Source organism: Strix uralensis, chromosome 3 (assembly GCF_047716275.1).
Source record: "Strix uralensis isolate ZFMK-TIS-50842 chromosome 3, bStrUra1, whole genome shotgun sequence".
Taxonomy (NCBI): domain Eukaryota; kingdom Metazoa; phylum Chordata; class Aves; order Strigiformes; family Strigidae; genus Strix; species Strix uralensis.
In genome coordinates, this window is record NC_133974.1 from 115886892 (window position 1) to 115908477 (window position 21586).

At 47.1% G+C, this 21586-nt stretch overlaps 1 protein-coding gene across 1 annotated transcript in view; it reads right to left on the minus strand.

Annotated features, from left to right (window-relative positions):
* The window catches only part of LOC141941663 (uncharacterized), a 70311-nt gene extending 58674 nt beyond the window's left edge, over positions 1–11637 (minus strand). The window contains exons 1-2 of the mRNA XM_074864633.1: positions 11124–11637; positions 1276–1372 (exon numbers count right to left, since the gene is read on the minus strand). Of these exons, the coding sequence (XP_074720734.1) occupies positions 1276–1302 (27 nt within the window). The 5' untranslated portion in view covers positions 1303–1372; positions 11124–11637. The remainder of the gene's footprint in view (positions 1–1275; positions 1373–11123) is intronic.
* Positions 11638–21586: the final 9949 nt, after the last annotated feature.

Here is a 21586-nt window from a genome sequence, read left to right on the forward strand (position 1 = left end):
GGGGATGAAGTCAGAGCAAAGGATATTTGGACATATAGATAGATCTGCTCTTTCTTGGTAGGGACACTGTGCCTGCCTGTTTGATGCTAATGCCTCTGCCATCCAAGATTTCTCTCCCCTCTCTCTCCTTCCTCAATGTTTTCCTTTTGTTTGAGACTGTCTGCCATCAGACTTCCAATAGTGTGAATTTCTTCCCAAACACTGCTTGTCATGCTTCTTTTTGAAGCTCCTGTTAAGGATGTGATACAGCTCTGAACTACTTTTTTTGTTTTGGGGGTGGGGGTTAATCATCAGATTTCAGATCTTTGCTATTAAAATCCATCAGACAACAAATGAATCTAGGTAATGAGACAAGACTGTCACTTTGTAGGAAATCAATGTCATGGTGTTTTAGAAGCAAAATCCATTTACAATTACATTGCAAGAAAGAACGTATGTGGGCCACCTATTTCAGTGCTGGTAATGCAAAACATTGCCTTCCTGAGACATGCACCATCAAACACCAGGTATGCAGCATGTGCAGAAGATGAATATGAACGCACATTTTAGGTTTGGAAGATATGGTGCTAGACTGCACTTCCCAAGGTTTTTGGATGAAGGCTTCCTATTTTTTGTAGCTTATCAGTCACATTAAAAGTTTTATCTGGAAATGGTCTATTTTTACTTTGGTCCCACAGATCAGCTGTACTTGTTACCTTGCCCCATAACTACAGCAAGTTGCTGACTTCACCTTGGAAACGACTGTTCTGCAGAATTCTGCAGAAATCTGCAACAAATCCTCCATGAAAGCCATTATGGTACAAGGCTGAAATACATCCCGCTAGTGAGGAACAGCATTTTCCAAAGCTGATTCTAAAAAGCATCACGTTAGGAGAAGCTGAATCCAGTGGGCTTGAAGACCCAAGGAGTTTCCCCTCACCAGTCTGTTTCCCACTTTTCCAATTTGTGGGTGTCTCCAGACAGCAAAGCATACACCTCAAAGATGCAGATGAACATAAACCACAAGCACCTGGCCACCCAGACCAACACAGACAAAGAACAGTGCCTTTAGTGGCCTCCACAAAACGATCAGCAGTACTCACATGAACATGAACAACATGACCAGCCCCACCTGTTCCCCCCTTCCCCTTCAGCAGATCAGGACTGAAGGTCGCCAGTGGACACACACAGTTCCTCACTCTCCTCATCCACAGGCACATGTGCATAAACAGAAACCTCCAACCCCAGAGACTTACTCCATCCAGACTCCATACCAAGATAATGAATCTCACTTACCCTGTGTCCAGCCTTGGTCTTCCACATTCTGGTCTTCTCACCGACTAGTCAAGCTTGAAGTTTGCCAGTGAAACAAACATACACATATCCATTTGCACTGAGACAGAAAGAAAAAAGCTATGAATCAGGTTGAATATGAGGACAGGCCAGGCTGAACTGCAGACGCAGGGCTCAGCCAGAAAAGCACACTGATCAGCAGCCTGCCTACACCCAGCTGGACCCTTTTATCCCCTCCTCTACCCATTCTCCCATGCTCATTTCTCCCCAATTCACTTTGATCCCTCCTTTCCCCACCTCTGGCCCTTCCCTTAAACATCCCATAACATTTTGTACATTTCTACAATCCCCTTTAAACACCTGATAATGAGCTTTACACAATCCCACTAGCCTCCTGAAATGTCCCGTCACAGGTTTGCTCTTTCCACGAGACCTGTGATAATCTTCTCCCTTTTTTTCAATTACCAGGCTCATGACTGAGAATTCAGCACTAGGTTGGTCTTGGTCAAAAATCATATTGGGAATGTTAAAAACGTAATAGTAACAGTGATGGGAGAGTGCCTGGAAGCATTGCCCTGCACCATTTCATTTATTACTCTGCCTATGTGGTCTCTGTGCCTACAGCAGCCTGGGAGTTTTACCTCTCAGCCAAGCTGGCAGACAGCAGGTGTGGGAGATAGCAGGTGTGGATGGCCACCGGAGAACTTCCCAGCACCGCCAAGGGCAGCAGGCATGGTCCTGTGACACTGTAAATCAGTGTAGCCCCACTGAAATGGAGCAAGCTCCAGTGAAACTGGTGTGTCTTCAATAACCTGGACAGTATCTGGGCACCAAGCCCTCAGCTGCTCTGTGGCCTGGCTTGCCTTCCTGCCAAAGCTGCAGGGCAGAGGTACCCTGGGCCATGATGGACACCCACAACCACCCACCTCGCCTGTCCCTGCACAAGGCCAAAGCATGCTTTCCTGTGTCATCAGCCACAAAGAGCAGAGTTCACAATCCCACAGTCAGTGAAAGGGTATGTTACAGCTCATTATTCCTAGGACACTCCACCTTTTTCCTGCAGCACAATCTTTCTGACTAGTAGCATGATTTTGGCTGGAGTCCCCCATCCCAGGGGCTGGTGCAAGATGTTGTGCAATCTGGGATTCAAAAGGTGGTTGCAGACAGGCTGAGCAAAGGCTGAAGTAGTGCCTCTCGACCTGCTGGGCACCAGCTGCCTCTGTCACCCAAACAGACACAGTGTGCCAAGAGGAAAAAAGCATTTCTCTCCTTCCTGCCCTCATTCCCAAAAGTGACAACCATCCCCAGCTTCATGGTATGAAGTATACCATGGATATCCATGGGTCAGCAAGCACACTCCTCCAGCAAAGCTGCCTTGACCTCAGTACTGACCATGGAGAACATGAATCCAAGAGACATGCTTGGGGTGGGCAAAAGTCCCAAATGCTGATGCTAAATCTCTGTCCTGACAATAAACCGCAGTTCATCCACCTCTCCAGCAGCCTGTCTTGCTTCTCCAACCTCACACTACAGCCTGCTGTTTCCCACATCCATCAAATTTAACTGCTTGAAATTCAGCCACAGCTGACAGGAGGAGATGCTGTGCACATGGATCCCAGGCTTCCAGTTAATAGCATAAATTGTTGCCACCCCTCCCTCTTGCTGAGCAATCACAGTCAGAAAGCTATGAGAGGGATGTAGCTCTCAACAGGCATATCCTTTGCAGGGCCTGGCATTTGGGTTGTCCTGGTGTCCTATCAATGGCAAGACAGTAGTAGATGGCTTAGTTCAATGCCATATGAGGAGTTCCCCGCTGTTTGCATAGCTCCCTGACACCCATTTGCAGTCTACCTTGGTAGCACGGAATTCATTCCTGTTTTGCTACAAAAGCAACCATGCAGAACCTCTGGAAGTCCAGAACAGGAGTCAGGGTCTTTTCTTCTTTTGGATTTATTGTTGCTTTGCTTGCTTTGTTTTTCTGAGCCCAATATTCACTAAGAGATGTTCTCAATATCCTTTGTGGCTGCATGGGATTTTTGCAAGTCACCTTCAAGTTAAGTCTATAGAGCTGAATGTCCATTCTCCACCCTCCTGCAAACCTACAGCCAGGCTCACCAGATGGCCTGTGAAATAGGCTGCAAAAAAAATGCAAAAGCTGTGCTGGTTATTAGCCATGCTATTATGGGACTCTAACAGCCTGGGTCAGGAACCGTTTGCCACTTCAGAGAGCAAACACAACATTATCACAATGGGCAGTAACTGCAGCAGCATCGAGCCTGAGGCTACCTGTTCCCTAACTGACTGCTGGCAACCACGGACGGAAGCTGCATCTTCAGGTGCTGATGCTGACAAAATCCTGGCAAATGGCAGGGTTCAGGGAAGCATCTCATCTCTTCCCCAGCTTGGTCTAGCATATGCTGCTGGGCTGAAGCCTGCAGAACAGGATTGCCATTTCACAGAAGGGAAACTGAGGTAAGAAAAGGTAGGTCAGCTTCTGCCCCTTGAGGTATGCACACGACTATCTCAGGGCATATTCCCAAGCACCCAGCATGCTCTGCCCAGCCGAGGTGACAGTGCATGGTGGGTGCAGAGCAGCTGGAACCATCCAGGGTCAAGAGTGGCCCTGCATGTTTGATGTTTAAAATCAACTTCTTCCTGACAGTCCCAGTTACCTGGAGCCTCCTATCAAAGAGGCTTTGCTTTTAGCAGCTTTTGGAAAAGACCCTGTTGATTTGTTGTCTGTGAGCTACAGCCATCAGCCTGAAGACCATACAACGTGCAGAAGGACTGTAAGACAGTCCTTTCTTGTGCCACATAGACTGACTGATTTAATGCAAGCACTAAGAAATAAAGCTACTCCTCTGCAGCAACACTTTGGACCCGTGCTTGGGTTTAATCTCTTTGAAGAATGCACAGAATCATTAACAAAACAGACACAAACCCCATGGCCAGTGGGGGAAAAAAAAAAAAAAAGTTCAGTAGCTTTGATGTAGGACAGGCTTAAGGAAACTCTTTCCCTGATGAGACCTTCTGTGTCCTGTGCCCAGGCAGTATGTAAAGACACATCATCAAAGTAGATACATGCATACGATTAAAATCAGAATAGAGTCCTGATCCTGTAAAGTGCCTCATATAGGCAAGCTGCTGTCCCTGTGCAGAGCCCACTGCAGGATCTGGACCTCCTTGCACAGCAAGATGAACCATTTAGGGAGAAGACCCAGATCAGCTGCCACCATTCGTGTCACAGTTTGAGGACCCGGAGGCAGTACACCCTCCCTGTTCCAGCAAATCGCTCTCAACGCCAACAGCCCAGCACACAGCGTGCACCTTCTTAACTCTGTTTATTTTTCTAGCAAACATTCACGGCCCTCACACTTCCTTCGCCCAGGGCTTTGCTCCGCAGCTGAATTTAGATCAGCTGCCTGCCACGATCAATGAGTCAAACTAACCACTGCTGTCCCGCTGGACTTCCCTACTGTCAGCCTGCTGGCTGCAAGGGAGTCTCTCTGGGCCAGATGCTGATGTTTTTATTCACGGCCATTTCCTCTCCCCACAGCTTGCTGCAGGCACGGTGTAATACCTGCTTCTGCACCTCCGATAGCATCTGACCTGCTTACAGCCCAAATGAAACCTTGGGGTCCGCTGGTGCAGTAAAGTCCCCCAGAAAGCAGAGTAAAGCCCTGCACAGGCTCATGCGAGCCACCTTTCTCCTGGAAGGTAACTTGTAAAGATAACAGGATTTGCCCCTCTCTGTGAAACAATATGTGCCCCCAGCACTGAATCTGCCTGTATTTAACTTCCCAGAATTGTGTCAGCATGCCCTCTGTTGTCAGAAGTGGCATATTTGTCATCTGCAGATGCAGAACCATTTAGCTGCTAATGGGAGCAATTTCTGCTCCCCTGATGCTGATGTCCACCCAGTCACGCACGGCCCGAGGCTCTGACAAAGCAATGCTCCTTCATGGCTGCCCCGACAGAGCAGCACCCACGTGAACTGAAACACCCCCAGGAATTTTCCAGTTAAGTTTAATTAGTGCCGAGCAATGACCCAGAATTGCTTGCTGAGCTGAAGGTCTGCAGGATCAGAGACCCATCCCTACCTACACAGGCTGCTGTGTTTGCAGCTGTGTCTCCATGCTCAGCTCCGGTCTGAACACCTCCTGTCCATCCTCTTTCACACCCCTCTGGGATGTTGTCAGCATGGATCCGAGCACTTGGTTTACCCCAGGAATGTCTAAATGAAAATTTAGGGTGTCACCCTCACCTCACCAGCGTGACTTCCAAAGGCAATGTGAAAGCTGGAGATGCTCAAGACGTGAGTCAGGAAGCTGGTTTCCTTTTCCATGACCTCTCCAGGGGCAGAAAGGCAGGCACATTTCAAGAACAATCCACAGGAAAGCCCTGAGTCTGGGGGCACCCCTCCTATCTCCACTAGTGATAGCAGGATGCTCAGGGCAAGGCTTTACAAATAAGCACTGCAACAAGTCTGGGTTTAGCATTTTAGCATCAGTGACATCATTGGGGTTGTGGTCCCCTTTTGTTCCAGGAATTAAGTGTCTTTTTAGGCCCACCATCCTAATGAGATGGCATTGTCTAAGAACAATCATTATAGACAGTTTCTCAGCCAGTGGAAACAGCAGCAATTCTCTGTGCCCCACTTTACCCTTGCTAAAGGGCTCATTTATGGCCCAAGTGAGTTGGAAGAGACTCCCCTTGATTAAGTACTCCTCTTGAAAAGCAGGGTTAAATGTTTATGAGCAGCATAGGACTTAAACTATTTCTCACATTCTGCTACATTTTATGGCTTCCTGGACACAGCCAGAGGCAGCAATAAAAGCAATGGCCCTACAGGAAGCATTCCTGTCAGCAGCAGAGACCATGCATAGAATACTGTGCATGGACAGACACACACACTCACACAGAGTCCCACTGGTAAATTGCTAGTGCTGTCCCCAGGCTTTGGTGTGGGGCAAGTGACAGTCCCAGACAACTCAACGCATGGGGCTCACAGGATCCGGGGTGTCCCTCTGCAGAAACCACTTCCAGGGAACAGAGAGATGGGGGGGGCACGTGATTTGCAAATAAACACCTCTCTGAATTTCAGTGACCCCAATATGTACCTAACCACTGACATTTTAAGAGGCACTATATAACTAGTGAGTAAAAATAACTTCTTTTAGGTCTATTACCATGAAAAATGGGAAGGGACTTTATTGACTGGTAATTAAAATCTTATCCCTTTTGGTAGCATATGGCAACCAAGGAACAGGCATTTTTGTTAAGGGTATAGAAGCCAAACTGCACTAGCAATAACTGTGTTTTATCTTCCTGGGAATGCACGATAAAAAAATTCAGATCTTGTAGCTGAGCTTTGTAAGAGGCACCGGTAATCAAAAGTCAGCACGGAATCTTATCAAACATTAATTTTAAAGCTGCTAATATTTAAAGACTTGCCTTTGTGTCTGTCATTTTTATTCTGAGATGCTTTACTTGTCTCGTTTTAATGATCTGATGGTGAAATGGAGATGAAAATGGAGATTAAAATTTTCTCTTGAAGTTTGCTCAATGCGGCTATCATAAAGATGCTCTGCGCTGCATGTGCATGTGGGTTAGAGTGAGTTTTGGGAGTATATTGTTCTCAATGTGGATAGATCAAAAGATGAGAAAGAAAACTGCGGAAGGGATGGAAAAATTACAGTAATAGCCAGTGTTCCCAGTGCCATCCTCAGTTTGAATCAGGAAACTGTACAGCAGTAAGAGCGCGCTAGTGACTCCGCAAAGGCTGCCGCAGAATTAGAAGAGAAGGGGAAGGTCACAAATTGCGTTGGAGCCACTGCTTGTTGACAAGGCTGAAATAGCCACTACACTTGGCCTTTCAGGATCTGAGTCTCATTCCAGCTGTGCTTTTCAAGGCATCATTCAGATGATGAGATGTCCTAAACCTTCACAGAGAGAAGGGTTTCATCCTGCTCTCCATTCCCTACAGCCCCTCATGGCCTTATTGGGAAATGAATTCTGCCATGTTCAGCGAAAAAGAGTTCCCTGCAGCCATCTAATTTAAACCTTCCCAAATGCATTCTTACTTTTATTAAGCAAGCCTTTCTTAAGACACTGCCAGAAGAGTCCAGATCTTGCATTCGTAAAGCTAAGATATTACTACCAATAAAAATGAATAGATGGCAATTACTAAGGAATTACATTTAGACCAAAAACGACTGAATTTATTACTCTCTCAATGTGTGCAGCATAAAATGCAGCAATACAAAAGTTTGAGAAGAAGAGGTGGGCAAAGAACTTCTCTTTCTTTTTAATGATGTAGCCAGGAACTAGCCAAGCTCAAATAATAACTGAAATCTGAAGCCATAAGTGAAGAGCATCCCTAAATACAGAGCTCATGTACAGATACCAGAGCAATTCAGCAAGCAGTACAATGCAAACAGATCAGAGACAACCACGCAGGAAATGAGGACACCAGGCTAGGAAAGATCCTGTTGGAGATCTGCCTTCTGTTAAACTTTATGCTCTACAGCCAGCAGGCTCTATCCAAAATCTACCCATGCTCTTTCACTGATGTACCCAGGCTTTGGCTACGAAGCTCTGTCACAAGTCAAAGCTCTTTGCTTTGCCTGTTGAGTGTAATTCATGTGGGATGCCTGTGAAGGGTGGACAAGGTTACCAAACCCAAAAGTACTTCCAGGGGTATATGGGTCCTTCCACTTCAGGAGGCAAAAATCAACTGTCCCGGTGTAAAAGTGCTCTTGCACCTTTATCACTGCATTTCTGCCTGTGGGCACTGTACTGTAATCCGCAACGCGAACCAAGCAGTGGTATGCTCCCACACAGAATAGCCCAAACCATTTTCAGATTAATAAAGCCAGCTTTCAACACTTCATGGGTTCTTTTAATACAACATTGATAAAATACTGTATAAATAATTAGTTTATTTTTTTTTTAAAAAAAGAGCATCTAAAGGCTGGGAAATTTTAAATGACAGTTCCCACAAGTTATCTCTGAATTTGTACTTTCTGAAAGCCTCATCTGACTACTGTGGAAATACAAGGTAAATATTTCTCTAAAATGAGAATGGTTTCCTGGTTAGCAGTGGCAGCACAATAGCTTACAAAAGACACACAGTATGAAGGTATCTTTGAAAAATTAAGAACTGCCTGAAAACAAAGGTTGCACAGGTAATCTTACATCTGCCCCTTTGACTGACCTTGTGTCCACCCACCCTATTCAACAGCCACATTTTAACCCATTTGCCGGGTAATGGTGACTTTCAACTCTGGTTCAGACCCCCAGGTGGGAGCAGGAGATGCCTTTACATCACTGCTCAGCAGGTTCAAGAAAAGTTTTAATTTTGTCCAGAACAAAAATTATTTTCCTGAAATGTGGAGTTCAGATGAGGAATTGGACAACCCACACTGCTCTGCTAACTCTGCTGACAGCTTCCTCTGCCCTTGCTCCCACCCAGCTCATCCAGGGATGCGACCTTGAGGGATCCTCATGTGCAGGTCTTCGGTTGATTTGTTAAATGCCCACTGCTCAGCTTCCTCACCTTCTTGGTCCTTTCTCTTCCAGATATATCCAACCCAAGGTGGGCTCAGTCCTAGGAACATCACTGAAGAGATGCAGCACTACCCATACACACACAGAGACTGACTGCTTGGTCCCCTTGTTATCTAATGCCCTTGCACGATGTCCCAAAATTCTCCTGCCATGGTGCATGCAAGTTGTTAAAGACATGTACCCTTAATTTAAAGACCCACAGTGATGGAGAACCCAATCCCTTAGCAATCAGTCTCAATGGCTGATTACTCTCACTCTTAAAGATCTACACTGTATTTCCAGGTTGATTTTTGCTGACTTCAATTTCCAGACACTGGGTATTACATCTTTTCCTATTAAGAAGCCCTCTAAAACCTCCTGTCCCTGGGCAGTCATTTCATCAGACTTGTTTTTGACATAGTAAATAGGCTTGCAGTCTTATTTAGGCACTACAACACAGCAGGGTCCCAGTCCTGGCCCTGCTCCTCCTGCTGCTATAGTTCTCCTTTAGCTGCAGGAAAATATCTAGCTCCCATTACACAAAGACTAGGGTAAAAAAGGCCACATGAAATACCAATTAACCACAAAAAATGTGCTTTGTAATCAACCTGTTATTTCTCTAAAAGCACCTATTCTTACGTGATTATTGGGAGTTGTAGAGGAATCATCTGTAAGGGAACATCTCCCACTGTTGCAATGGGAACACAGTGGGATGGCCTGAAAGTCCCCTGTTCACCTTCCCAGGGAGATCCTGGAGTTGTGTGGGGTTTTGGTTTGGGTTGGGTTTTTTAAGAGAAAGAGAGACTTACAAGCATTGTGAACACTGGTCTGTTCAGCTGATACAGAAGTCAGGTGAGAACTGTGGTTTCCATGAAGGCTGCCTGTATTGCCGTGTGGATGCAGCTGAAGGTGATGCAACAGTGCTTGGGTAGTCCAGTATTTTCCCTCCAATCCTCAGGACAGAACTGTGCCTCTTGCCCTCCCACAGGCAGGACGTGAAGTGTACATCTGGGGGGAGCATTCATGCTCCTCCAGCCACAATGCCACTAAGGTCCTGTGCTGGGGACCTTTGCTCTGATGTCTTGTATACTGAGCCTTGAAGAAAGGCCTTCTTCAAGGACTGTGGAGCTCTGGAACTGGAAGGTCAACTTGTCCAAGTACATAATGAAAAGTCTGTATTTGGCTTAGGCTACCTACACACCAGCTTAAGCTGCTCTCCCCAAGAGTGCCTCAAGCCACCTTCCTACCTTGGTATCTCTGTAAACCCAAATACCTCTAGCTCTTCCTAGACAGCTTGAGACCCTGTTTCAAATATTCCCCTGTTCCCAGTACTCCCCATTATGTTGTGCTGAAGTGGGGTTTGAGGCCAGGGTCTGCAGCAGCATGATCAGGATGTTCTTACAGACAAGGACCAACACACAGAGCAAGTGAAAAATGCTTGCTAGAACAGCATGCCCCATTGATTCAACCTGCAGTGGTACTGCAGGCTCTAGATTTCGTTCTCTGTGGGCTTATCTGCACTAACTCTATACACATTCAACCTCTCTGACTTTCCAAAGACTGTCAGAAAGACCTGCTGACCACACGCTGCACAGTCAGGAGGATGGAAAGCATTACTAGAGCCTTGCTTGCGTGTGCTTTCATGGTGTCCCCACAGCCTGTGTCAGGAAGCAGCAAGAGTGGGGCTGTTCCCTGAGGTAAGGGGAGCTGGGACCCCAGGGTAATAGCAAGACAGGGCAATGTGCTCACCAGTCCCACAGTGCCTGAACACAGAGAGTAGAGCAAGTCCAGTGATATTATCCAAGGTAGTGCCACAGTCTAGTGATCCCCAGACAGGCCCGTGATGAAGAGGCAGAGCAACGGTCATGCTGGGAAGCCACATCAGCAAAGCAACATGAAGACCAGCAAGGGCCAGGCACAGGCATACCTACAGCACAGCTCAGGCAAGGACCAGAGTCAAGGACCTGACTTTACGCAGGTCTACACCCAAGGAGAAGAGACGTCAGTGAGGTTTCTCACTGTTCTTTCTCACATGGCTCCTTCTCGCATCTTCTTTTCCCAGTCTGACCCCAGGTTACAGCAGCACCAGATCACATCTGGCCTTAGGCAGAGCAGCTCAGAGGGGTAGGGGATGAGGCTGCAGATACCCCAAGCCCCCCAGTGAGGCCAAACAGCCAAATCATGCAGACATAGGCAGCATGCAGCTCCACTGCTCCCCCTTCCATAGACAAGCTACAAGCCAAAGCTACAAGCTACCAAACCTTTCAGGCCCTTATTGCAGAGTGCCAGACATACACGCTTACCAGACAGCATTTCTGCAGCCCTTCCCTCGCTGCTCTCCAGCAATCCAGCAAGGCTTTTTTAGGAGAGCTGGCCTCCTCCCAAAAACACCAAGCTCAGAAGGCCCCCAGATATGCTCCAGTTCTTCCTCCTGCAGTGACATCCTCTCTGCTCTGTGGATCCAACCTCCAATTTCTTCTCTAAATCAGCATGCTCTCCCATTCTTACTCCCAGCTTCATGCAGATTTTCTCGAGGTTATCTTGCAGCTGGGCTCTGTGCAATCCAACCCTCTGTGTGCAAAACTCCCTGTGTGCAGGGAGCTCTGCCCAGCTCCCCCTGCTCCGCTGAAGCAGAACAGTTCACACCCCTGCTCCCTGGAGGATCAGAGCACTTGGAAAGAGGGGGAGCTGGGGAGAGCCCCTGGCTCTGACTTTCTTAGGGAAGAAAGAGCAGGCAGGAGACACAGGCATGGAAAACATTCAACCTGTTTGCTCAGAGCACTGGTGCAGGCATTGCTTTCAGACACAGCTGGCCCTGGTTTGGTTTCCCAGCAGAGTGGGAAGAATTAGCTTTCCTCAGGCTGTTTTCCAGCAGTCAGACCACATGGGCAGCACTTGCTGCTTGCCAGGGCATTGCTCACCTGATTCCAGGGTCAGGCCGGCCCCAGTGTCTGCCTGGTTTCCCCATTCCAGAGAAAGCCCACACCCACCAGGTTCCTGTCTGGAGCCACTGTTTGCCCAGTCTCTGTAGGTCCCTTTTTTTCTTGCTTGGCCCTTGCTGGTGACAGTAACCTGCAGCTCTGCCCTCCCTGACTCAGGAGGGCAGACTCATTGTCAGTGTTCCCAACCCAAGTGGTGATGGCTTGGCTTCATCCCTTCAGGATGTGCTGAGTCAGGGATAGGGTTTACTGCCATCCCCCAGCCCAAGTCATATCCCTGACACGTTGTCACACAGGTATCTATATACTGCCTGGATGTTGCTTGGGAGAAGGTTTTCAAGCCTAATCCCACGTCAGGGCAACCAGCAGTTGTAGATGTGTTCACACTGTCAGCAGCTGCTAACAACAGAGCTCAGGCCTCTGGACAGGGTTTTGTGTGTGATAGGACTGACACACAAGGCATCCCAGTAGTTTGACAGCTGGCTGCTCAGTTCACAAAAGCTCATTAATGGCTGCACTTTCTGCATAACAACATGAAACAAATCCAAAACAAAGCAAAAAGATTTCTGGTTCACACACACATGCCAGAGCCCTTCATGAATTCATTTTCAGTACTCAGCTTCTTCTTCCATTTAAACTAATCTGCAGAACACAGACAGTAAAATAGAATTAAATAGGTGCTGACTTACAGGTCACAGGCCTTGTAAATCAAGAGAAAGCCCTCCTAGTTACTGACTCTGGTTTCTTGCAGGTCTGCAGAGTTTAGCAGCGTGATCCCAGAGCTGAAGTCGGGCAGACACACCAAGCTATTAGAGATGATTTACCATTTGATGCTAATTAGATCTAAAGTAAGCTCTAGGGTGGAAACTGCATTTGTGTCAACAGGAGGTTCACATTCGGCTCAGCACTGAATGCTTATGTGAACAATTCCCATTCTGTGCCTCCAAGTCCAGAGGGAGGGAAATGAACTCCTTTGCTTCTGGCTGAATCCCAAAAGGGTCTAGCCTGCTCAACATGTCATCTCAACATGTGTCATCTTTTAACAACCCCAAGAGGGACCCCTATCCACAGGGTAGCACAGGGCACACAGGGTCCTTGACCCTCAGCCCCGTTCAGAGCAGGAGTGCAGCTTACAGACTCTGAGTTCAGCTCTACTCCACCTTTTACTTCTTACCCTGCTGTTCTACAAAGAAAAATATATTCACACAAGGGAGAAAAGATAAATGTTCCCAGCTCTTCAGTGACACAACTGCTTCCCCGAGTTTTCATGAAAATGTCTTGGTTCCTTGGCTTTCTGAATGATGTATTCCTACAAGTAAGCAGCCCTTGACAAGAGAGCATGTGTTCAAGTTAATTGATGAGGCCTCTCATTAGGCAAAGCATCCTGCAGGATGGGGGTACCTATGCAAAAGACATTTATATTTCCACAGGCCAAAGCTACTCTTGCCTAAGCCTCCTCAATGCTCGTAAACTTACTCTGTAAACCTCTAAGTTTGGGGGTTTTTCCTTCAAGGTATTGCTGGACAAATTGGTAGCTGCACCTTGCTGCCCTGCCAGTGGCAGATCCCTTATCATCTCTGCTGTCCCTCAACTTCACAGGGTATTAATGATGGACAACACCCTTCCTCTCTTGGGATCTTCAGCCTTTCACCTAAGTGTGTGCTGACTGCCTCAAGAAACAACACGCATTCGGTGCCTCAAACCTGGCTGATGCTCCAGTCACAACATATCTTCGGTGCCAGCAGCCACAGCCATGACATTACCCTGACCCTGAGTTCCCTCTGAGCAGTGTAGGTTCCATTTGCTGCCCACCCATCCCCTCTGACAGCTGAGCGTTGCTGGCACAAGCATGGTGAGAAAGAGACGGGGACCAAACCTCCAGCATAACACCCAGAGAAAGTGCTGACTGGTGGAAGCATCCCATGGCTGTTGTCCCTGTCTCCTCTGTCTCTTTAGCATGCTGGGGTGGAGATGCTGAGCTGCCCAGCAGCAGGGAGGAGAAGAGCAACCTCCCCAGGTGTCCAGGGGATTTTTCTCACACCTCATGTCCTGGTTTCAGCCAGGATAGAGTTAACTTTCCTTGGGCTAAGAGGGAGCACAGCTGAATCAATCCCAATCAATCATTGGAGCATTCCATGTCTTGTGATGTCAAAGCTCAGCATATAGTCAGGCGTGTGCTCTCTCACACGTGGTTTTTGTGTTGGGTTTCTGGATCAGCTGGGCAGAGTTCTCTGGTGTGGTCAGATCACTGCTGGGGACGGGCTCTGTACCAGTCACTGCTCGGTGAGCCAGTACTGCATTTTACCCCTTTTGGACTACTATTATTACTGTTGGCTTTGCTAGCAATTTTTTTTTTTAGTTTAACCTACAGATTTCTTCTTCTGTCCCTCCCCTATTTCACTGGGGGGGGGGCGGGAGTAAACAACTGGCCACATGGAGGTTTGCTACTGGCTGAGTTCAAACCACAACACCTCAGTATTCACTTAAAATTCTCCAGTTCTTTCCATCTCTCATAGAAACTACGCAGGGTTTCAATTTCATTTTGCCTCATTGCATTAATCATCCTGGAGATGGGTCTTCTCAGACAGCTTGTGACAAAGGAATTATGTTCTGTGGGGAAAAGCTGTTTTTGACAGAGAAAGCCACTCACTGATCTCTGCTGAAACTCTCTAAGTCTAACATCCCCCTACCTCAGAAAGATCAGCAGTCTGAAGAAAGAAGAAAGATATAGGAAGCTGTGATGATCACAGCTGTTTTGGAGTTTGGAAAGGGTGAGCTTCAAGGAGCTCTGCTCCCATTGCCAGAGATGGCTCCTCACTTTTTAGCACCTTTCACCCTCAGACACAGCCCAGCAAAGCCAATTTGAAAGCTCATAGGGCAACACCCCCACCACCAACACACAGGTTCCCAACACATTGGTCTTGTACAGAAGAGATGTCCTTGAGCCAAAACAGGGGCTCCGGTCGTGGGCCTGGGAGGAAGTGATGGAGCTTGGCTGCACCCGGGGCACACACTGCACGATGAGGTACCACTAGGTGTGCTGGGAAACTGAGACAGCCCCCGAGGGAGATCAGAGCTCGTACACAGCTTTACCCCTTCCCACATAGGCTGCTCTTTCTCCAGTAGCCTGCACACAGGATATCTTATCACAGCTCCCTTGACGCACTGCGGCAGCCCTGTTTAATAGCAGCACAATCCAAAGCACTCTGGTTTTCTCTGATTTTATATTTCTTGTGTAAAACAGAAAAAAACTATCTAAGGTACCTGAAAGAGCTCATTTCACAGGAATATATTTTGGCTTTGCAAAAAACATTTTCTACAGAAAATACCCAACCAATGTATCCAGCATGGGTAAGTTAATTCTGTCAGTCTATAAGACTGAGCAGAACTTGCTCCTTCCAAGAAAAGTGCAGAAATCCCACAGGACTCAGAGATGGGGTATCCAAGCATCACATTGCTTGTTCCTCAACCACTACTGCTCAGCTCACATGGTGCCCTGAAGCATGGAGGCAGTGTCATTTCTGGATTCTTTTATAAAAACTTAAGCACAGCTATTCCATCCTTGTTAGCTACCTGGCTTCCTTCACAGGCACTAACAAAGCAGGGGCTGTTCATAACTGTCATTCCAGGTGGAGCTGTTTTTGAGAACTCCCTTTTGTATGCAGTCAAGGGCCTTGAAGCTTTAGCTTAGTGCCAATGACCAAAAACTTCCTCAAACTCTTCTCCTTCTTCCACTCCTATAGGCAGTGAGGACAGAGGCTGTATCAGCAGCCCCCCAGTGTTCTTTCCCAGGGAAAGATGTGAATGTTGATTCACACCCCGCCCCAGACTCTCCAAACACCATGAGTGCAAAACCAACAGCTTTGCTATATAAGTGAGCCACACTTTTTTTTTTTCTTTTTTTTTCTCTGAGGCAGATTTCTCTCCATTATGGCTTTGTTGTGTTGTAAGGACAATCTTTTCTCTATTAAGCTGATTATCTGCTGTTAAAGGAAAAAAAGCTGAATGCAGGAAAATGCCATGTGCTACCTTTCAGGGGGAGTGGAAGGGCTGGGATGAGAACTGCTGTGAAAGGGCTCTTGTTGCATTCGTGGAAGATAATTAAGCCCTAATTGATTCTTCACTTTCCTTGCTATAGAACTGGCTTAACCATATTTTTCAGTGATGAATTTCAGTAGATAACACTTGTGTGGCTTTTTGGCCTCTGCCTGAACTGCAGGGATATGCAGAGCAGCTGGGAAGGGAGGGGGACTTAATTTGCTGCCCTGAGCCTAGGCACCCACATGTACCTCTCACTGGAGAGGGGTAGCGCAAAGCCATCCCTTTGCCTAGGGTATTGATGTAATGGACACTGCTCTGCTTGGTTTAAATTAGATTCAGGACACAAGAATTTTCTGCTTTCTGTGGGAGAACACCTCTGACACCATCCTCATAGCCCAGGGAGCATTTTGCACGTGTTAGTGTTGCCACCTGAATATGAAATCATAGCTCAGCCCTCCCTCGAATCAGCTTATGGTTGCTCCTCACGGATCTGAAGCACCAGGTAAGAGCTGGCAGCAGTGGTAAAAGGGAACAATAGCACAGCAGAGGCAGACTGGGGCTGTCAGATCCAAGTCTCAGCAGTGCTGAGTACCTGGGTACCTGCCAGATGGAGAAGCTCCATGGAGTTGCGAACGAGATTTTTAAGCACAGCTAGAGAGCGCAGAATTGTCTCCCTTCATACTGGGAGACCTGCAGCACGCCCTGCATTGCAGACACAGGCGTATATTGCAGCACCAATGTGCCTCACTCCAAGATTGAGCCTGAATATAGAAAACATAGTGTTAGTCTGAAAAGCAAACCTTGGTGGCTGCCAGTCTGAGACAGCCTCTCACTGTGACCCCTACTTTGGCCACCTGAACGGCTTTCTAGCAGCTCTGACTCTGCAGATTCCCCACATCCTTGCCCACAGGACACCATGGCAAATGCATTCAGTGCATCCAGAGCCACAAGGTCAGTCAATTTTCCCCACAAAAGAGAAGTGATTATCTTATTTAACAAGATGCAGAGTGAGTGCAGCACATGCTGTCTTTGGTGAATCCCTCTGCTCTAAGAGCAATCGTTCCTGCCAATCATGTTTTTGAGTGGGACATATACAGAGCACAGAGACTCTGCCTTTCAACATCACTTCCCAACACCCTGTTCTTAAACCAGAGCGCAAAATTTGCTGTTCTCTTACCAAAAACATCTGCCCTGTCTGGAGAGAATATATGAGGGTGAGCAGTAAGGATGCCAGCAAATGAAAAGTGAGTGCAGAGTGGGGAACCCAGCAGGGGCCTGGACAAAGGACCAACCAGTCCTGAGTCCCAAAACATGCTGCATCGTTTCCACAGGTCCAGTGCAGGTTGGGTGACGACACAATGGATTCATTTGCAAGACACCTAGGAAGAGAAACACCAAATTATCTGAAGCCACTCTTGCACCATGTCCTTAGAGGACAAGAAGGGGCTTTCAGAGCCTCTCTCAGCCACTGCCTTAACACAGGTTTAGGGGCAGGACACAATGAACCTGCATTTGTGCTTGTTCCCGTGCACCTGGATGCAAAATCCAAGCAGACCGTGTTTCCTCTTTTTTCCAGCATTTACCCACCCCTGTTGAGCTCGTATATCATCACACAACCTCCTCACTCGGCTGCTGAGACAATCCCTTCCCTTTTTGCAGAAGAACAGTGGCCTGCTTCCTCCAGGGTGATGTGAGGGGACAAAAAGCAGCTGTAATTAGCAGCTGCGACTGTTCACATCAGTGAACTAGATAGATACTTTCTAACCACTTTTAATTATCCACTGTGGTAGCTGATGTCTAACAGAACGAATACACAAGTTCATTTGGTGTGTGTTTTCGATGGACCCCTAGCACAATAGACCCTAGTCCACATCAGAGCCTCCAGCACTACTGAAACACAAGCAATTAACAACATTAAGTGTCTGCCTAAGGCTATGGCTCTGCCCAGGCACTTTCCAAAGTGATAAGATCTATTTAACTAGGTTGGCCTCCTTCAAACCCCCCCCTTCAAACTGGCTGGCTGAGGCAGTGCCTCTCTCAGTCACCTCTTAAGCCTTAATTCATTTGCTAAGAGGTTTGCAGGGGCTTGAGCACCATGCGGGGGGGGGGGAGTGTAACAGAGTGGAGCCAGAAGCCACTGTGAACTGTCGTTTCAGAAACCAAGGTGCCACAGGGGCAAGAGCTAAACTGGCAGCACTTCATCATTACTCATCTTAGGTTATGAATTTGCCAGGAGGCTCTATCACAAAGTAGGATCTGTCTGGTGCCAGGTGCTGTACTGAGTCCTGACAAGAGATGGTCATTAGCAAAACAAGAAAAATATAGAAAGAGTCAGTGGGGAAACTGAGGCAGGGAACATCTGCAGGGTCACCAACCTCTTCTGATCAGTAGTTCCCAGCAAAAATGTGGTCCTCAAATGGGATTGAGAACAAGGTGATTTGAAATACTTTCAGCGTAGTTTAGGAGAACATAATCCTCTCCTCTGGGCTGTGCTCCAAGAGAAGGTTCAGGGCGAAAGGGAACCTTTGCTCTGGGCATCTGTATATCATGTTCCTGTTAGAAACGTAGGATTTGTTCTTACTGAGGTAATCAGGCTCTAGCTGATTTTAAATTCAATTAGCAAACCTCAGATGCTGCAGTGGGAACAGCACCAGGATCTTAGCAAAATGTGTGTCTCCTTTCTCATTGCAGCACTTATAGGGAGGAGCAGGTTTGCCTTGGAAGTGGACTACTTCAAATATTCAGATGGAGAGGGAGATGGGAGGTTTGTTCATCTCAAAATTAATAAAACAGACCCAAGGTAAAATATGGAGGGGTCTTTACATACACCTGTCCCTTACAAATACCCCACAGTACGATATATAGGCAATCTCTGCACACCATCTGACAGTGTCACTGGCAGACTAAGTAATGCCACAGTTGTGCTCCCCACCCCTGCCTCAGCCCAGCCATTAGTTTGGGTCTCCTCTTCTCTAGAAATGTATGGTGACCAAATTATCCTCAAGTCTTCCACCCCACTTTCATATTTGATTGAAATTCATCAGTTCAGAAGTGATTGCTGATAGAAAAACAGATGGAACTGCACAAGCCTTGATCCCTTTGAAACATCATAGCTACTTCTGCAGGGGAGTCACAGGTGGTGCGTTAGTGAGCTACAGAGCACCTGGCAGAACAGACGAGCATGAGGAGACAGATTTCCCAGTTGAGGTCAACCCACCAGTGTCAAACCCCAATTTCTCCTCTACATCCTATTGCTACCAAGTACACGGACCCATAATCCTGACTGTGGCCACCACTGCTGACTTAATCCTACACAGGGACATGTGCTCTGAACCATTTTCCTCCTTTCCTTATACCTCATCAGACTTGTTCAGCCACGTGCCTGCTCAGAAGTGTATCAGTATCCTCTGACTTGTCCAGGTGACTCTGTACTATAAAGCCACTGCTATATGAGCTGCATGATTTTCCACTTACAAAAGATGGGCTGGTGAAGTTTTCCTACTATAGGAAGGCTGAGGAACAGCTGAGTCCTCACATGAATTCTTTATCCTGGTCCTTCTTCCTTGGAATGTCCTTTCTCTGCACCTCAATGCACCTGCACTACCTTCAGCATCTGCAAAGTGCAAGTCTCCCATGTGGAAGAAGACATCACGCCTGCCTCTTTCACCTTTAAGGCTTGAAGTCAGCTGTTGCCACTCTGCCAAAGGAACACATATTTTCCCATGTACTAGTCTACCAAAAGCTGAAATGTGGTGATTTTCCTAATCCAGCTGAGAGCCAAAACAGCATCCTCTTGCTCAGATCCTTCATTAAAGCAAAACTAACTAAATTAGCTGCCCTGGGGATCAGATAAAGGCCTGAAAAATGTAAAAAAGATTAAAGGAAGAAAAAAACCCACAACTATTGACACTGGTAAATGTGTCTTAATTAAAACTTTTGAAAGCATAATTCAAACACACTCCAGTCATCCTCCAAGTCCCTGCAAAAGTTAAAGAGATGAATTTTTCTTACAGTCCCCCATTGCTCCATGAAGTGTAAAAAGGGAGTCAGAACTGAAAATGAAATATTGTGGGTACAGGGCTAGATGCTGATTGCGTTTACAGGAGTCTAATTCCCACATGACCCCTTGCAGACCCCACTGGCATTATTCCAGGAAGGCATGGTGGCAACTGCTGGGTTGTGCTGGATTGTGCTGTATGGCCAAAGGTCTGCTTTGAATGATAGAAGCAAAAAGTGATGCTGAAGAAGTCCACCTCGTGCACCAAATGTCACAAAAATCAAATTTCAGGTACAGTGGGTTTTGCTTCTTCAATAGAAAAGGAGGATACAATTACCTTTGATTTATGGATAATAAAAGTTGGTGGTGTTTTTTTTAACTTTTAATTTTAATCAAAAAAGTCCCCACTGTTTCCAAAGCCTCTAGTAACCCAGCCCAACAGTGAGAGAATGAACACACTCTGCAAACTCTCTTGCAGAAAAGAGAGCAGACTTGGTATCCCACAACTTGCCATAAACATCCCCTACTCACAGAAAAACAAACATGAGGGTTCTTCACGTGTGCAAGTCTTGTAAGATCTATTTAACCCAGCTTAATGGAGAAAGATCACAAGTTTGATTTAGACTGGGTCAGGGCTAGATATTTGCTGTTCAGGATTTCTGTTCACGCAGCACCAGCCACATAGTGTGAAATTTAGAAAGTGGAAACTACCCCGTGGAGTGCCCCGCATGCCCTGTGCTGATGTGGAGGAGGTGGTCTACACATGCGTTCCAGGGAAAGTGGGTGAAATTCCCATCAGTGACCCTGAGGGAGCTTCAGGAAGAAGACAATCTGACTCATTTTCTGGGGTTGGATGTCAGACATCACATCATGCTGCTCCACTCCTCCTGGAGGTGGATTTGTGGCACAGAGTAGTGTCCTGGGAGATGGCACCTGGTTAGAATGAGACATGGCAAAAGGACAACAGTCCCAGACTCCAATCACAGGTTCCTCCACAGCACAAAAATTCCCAAAGAAAAATAACAAGTATCTGCATATGCGGGCTTGAAAGAGTTTGCTATTGTTTGCCAGTTATTGGGGGGAGGGAGTTTTTTGGTGTTGTGTTGTTGGGGTTATTTTATGTAATAGTACCCAGCACTACTGCTCATTAGTGAGCACTCTGTCACTTCCTAGGAGAAAGGAACTGGAGAAACTTCCTCAACAGAATCATAAAAGGTTCATTAGAAAAAGGAAAAGTTGATTTAGAAGAGCTGTAAATGAGCAATTTAATGGAAAGAAAGGGGCACAGGAATAAACATGCCCTCTGCAGATACACGCTGCTTGCTCTAAGTCACTGTCTGGCTTTATAAATCCTGTTAACAGCAGAACAGTGCTCTTCAGGAAAGAGCAGGTCCTAGAGCAGGTCCTGAGCTCCCCAGGACCAAGTCTGTGGCAGCACAGATGCCACCGCAGCAGGACAGCAGAAGGGAGCACAAGCCAGGTTTGCATCAGACCAGGAGCGCGCGTGCCCCGACACCCAGAGCACGCTCCCCTCTGACCTGGGGCACCAGCCCTCGGGCACCCAAGAGCTGCTCCCTCAAAGCCACAGGCAACCTCCTAGGCAAGAAGAAAGCCCAGGGCATTGATAGTTTTAGATGAGGCTGAAACAGGGCTACTGCCCGTGGGGTCCGTCCCCACTCCGCTGGGGACAACTCTGCTCTGCGTGAGGTTTGCACTTGCCTTTGGCTTCCATACAGAGGAAGGGGCACCCCAATCTCCCCGGCCCGCAGTCAGAGGTAACACAGCAGCG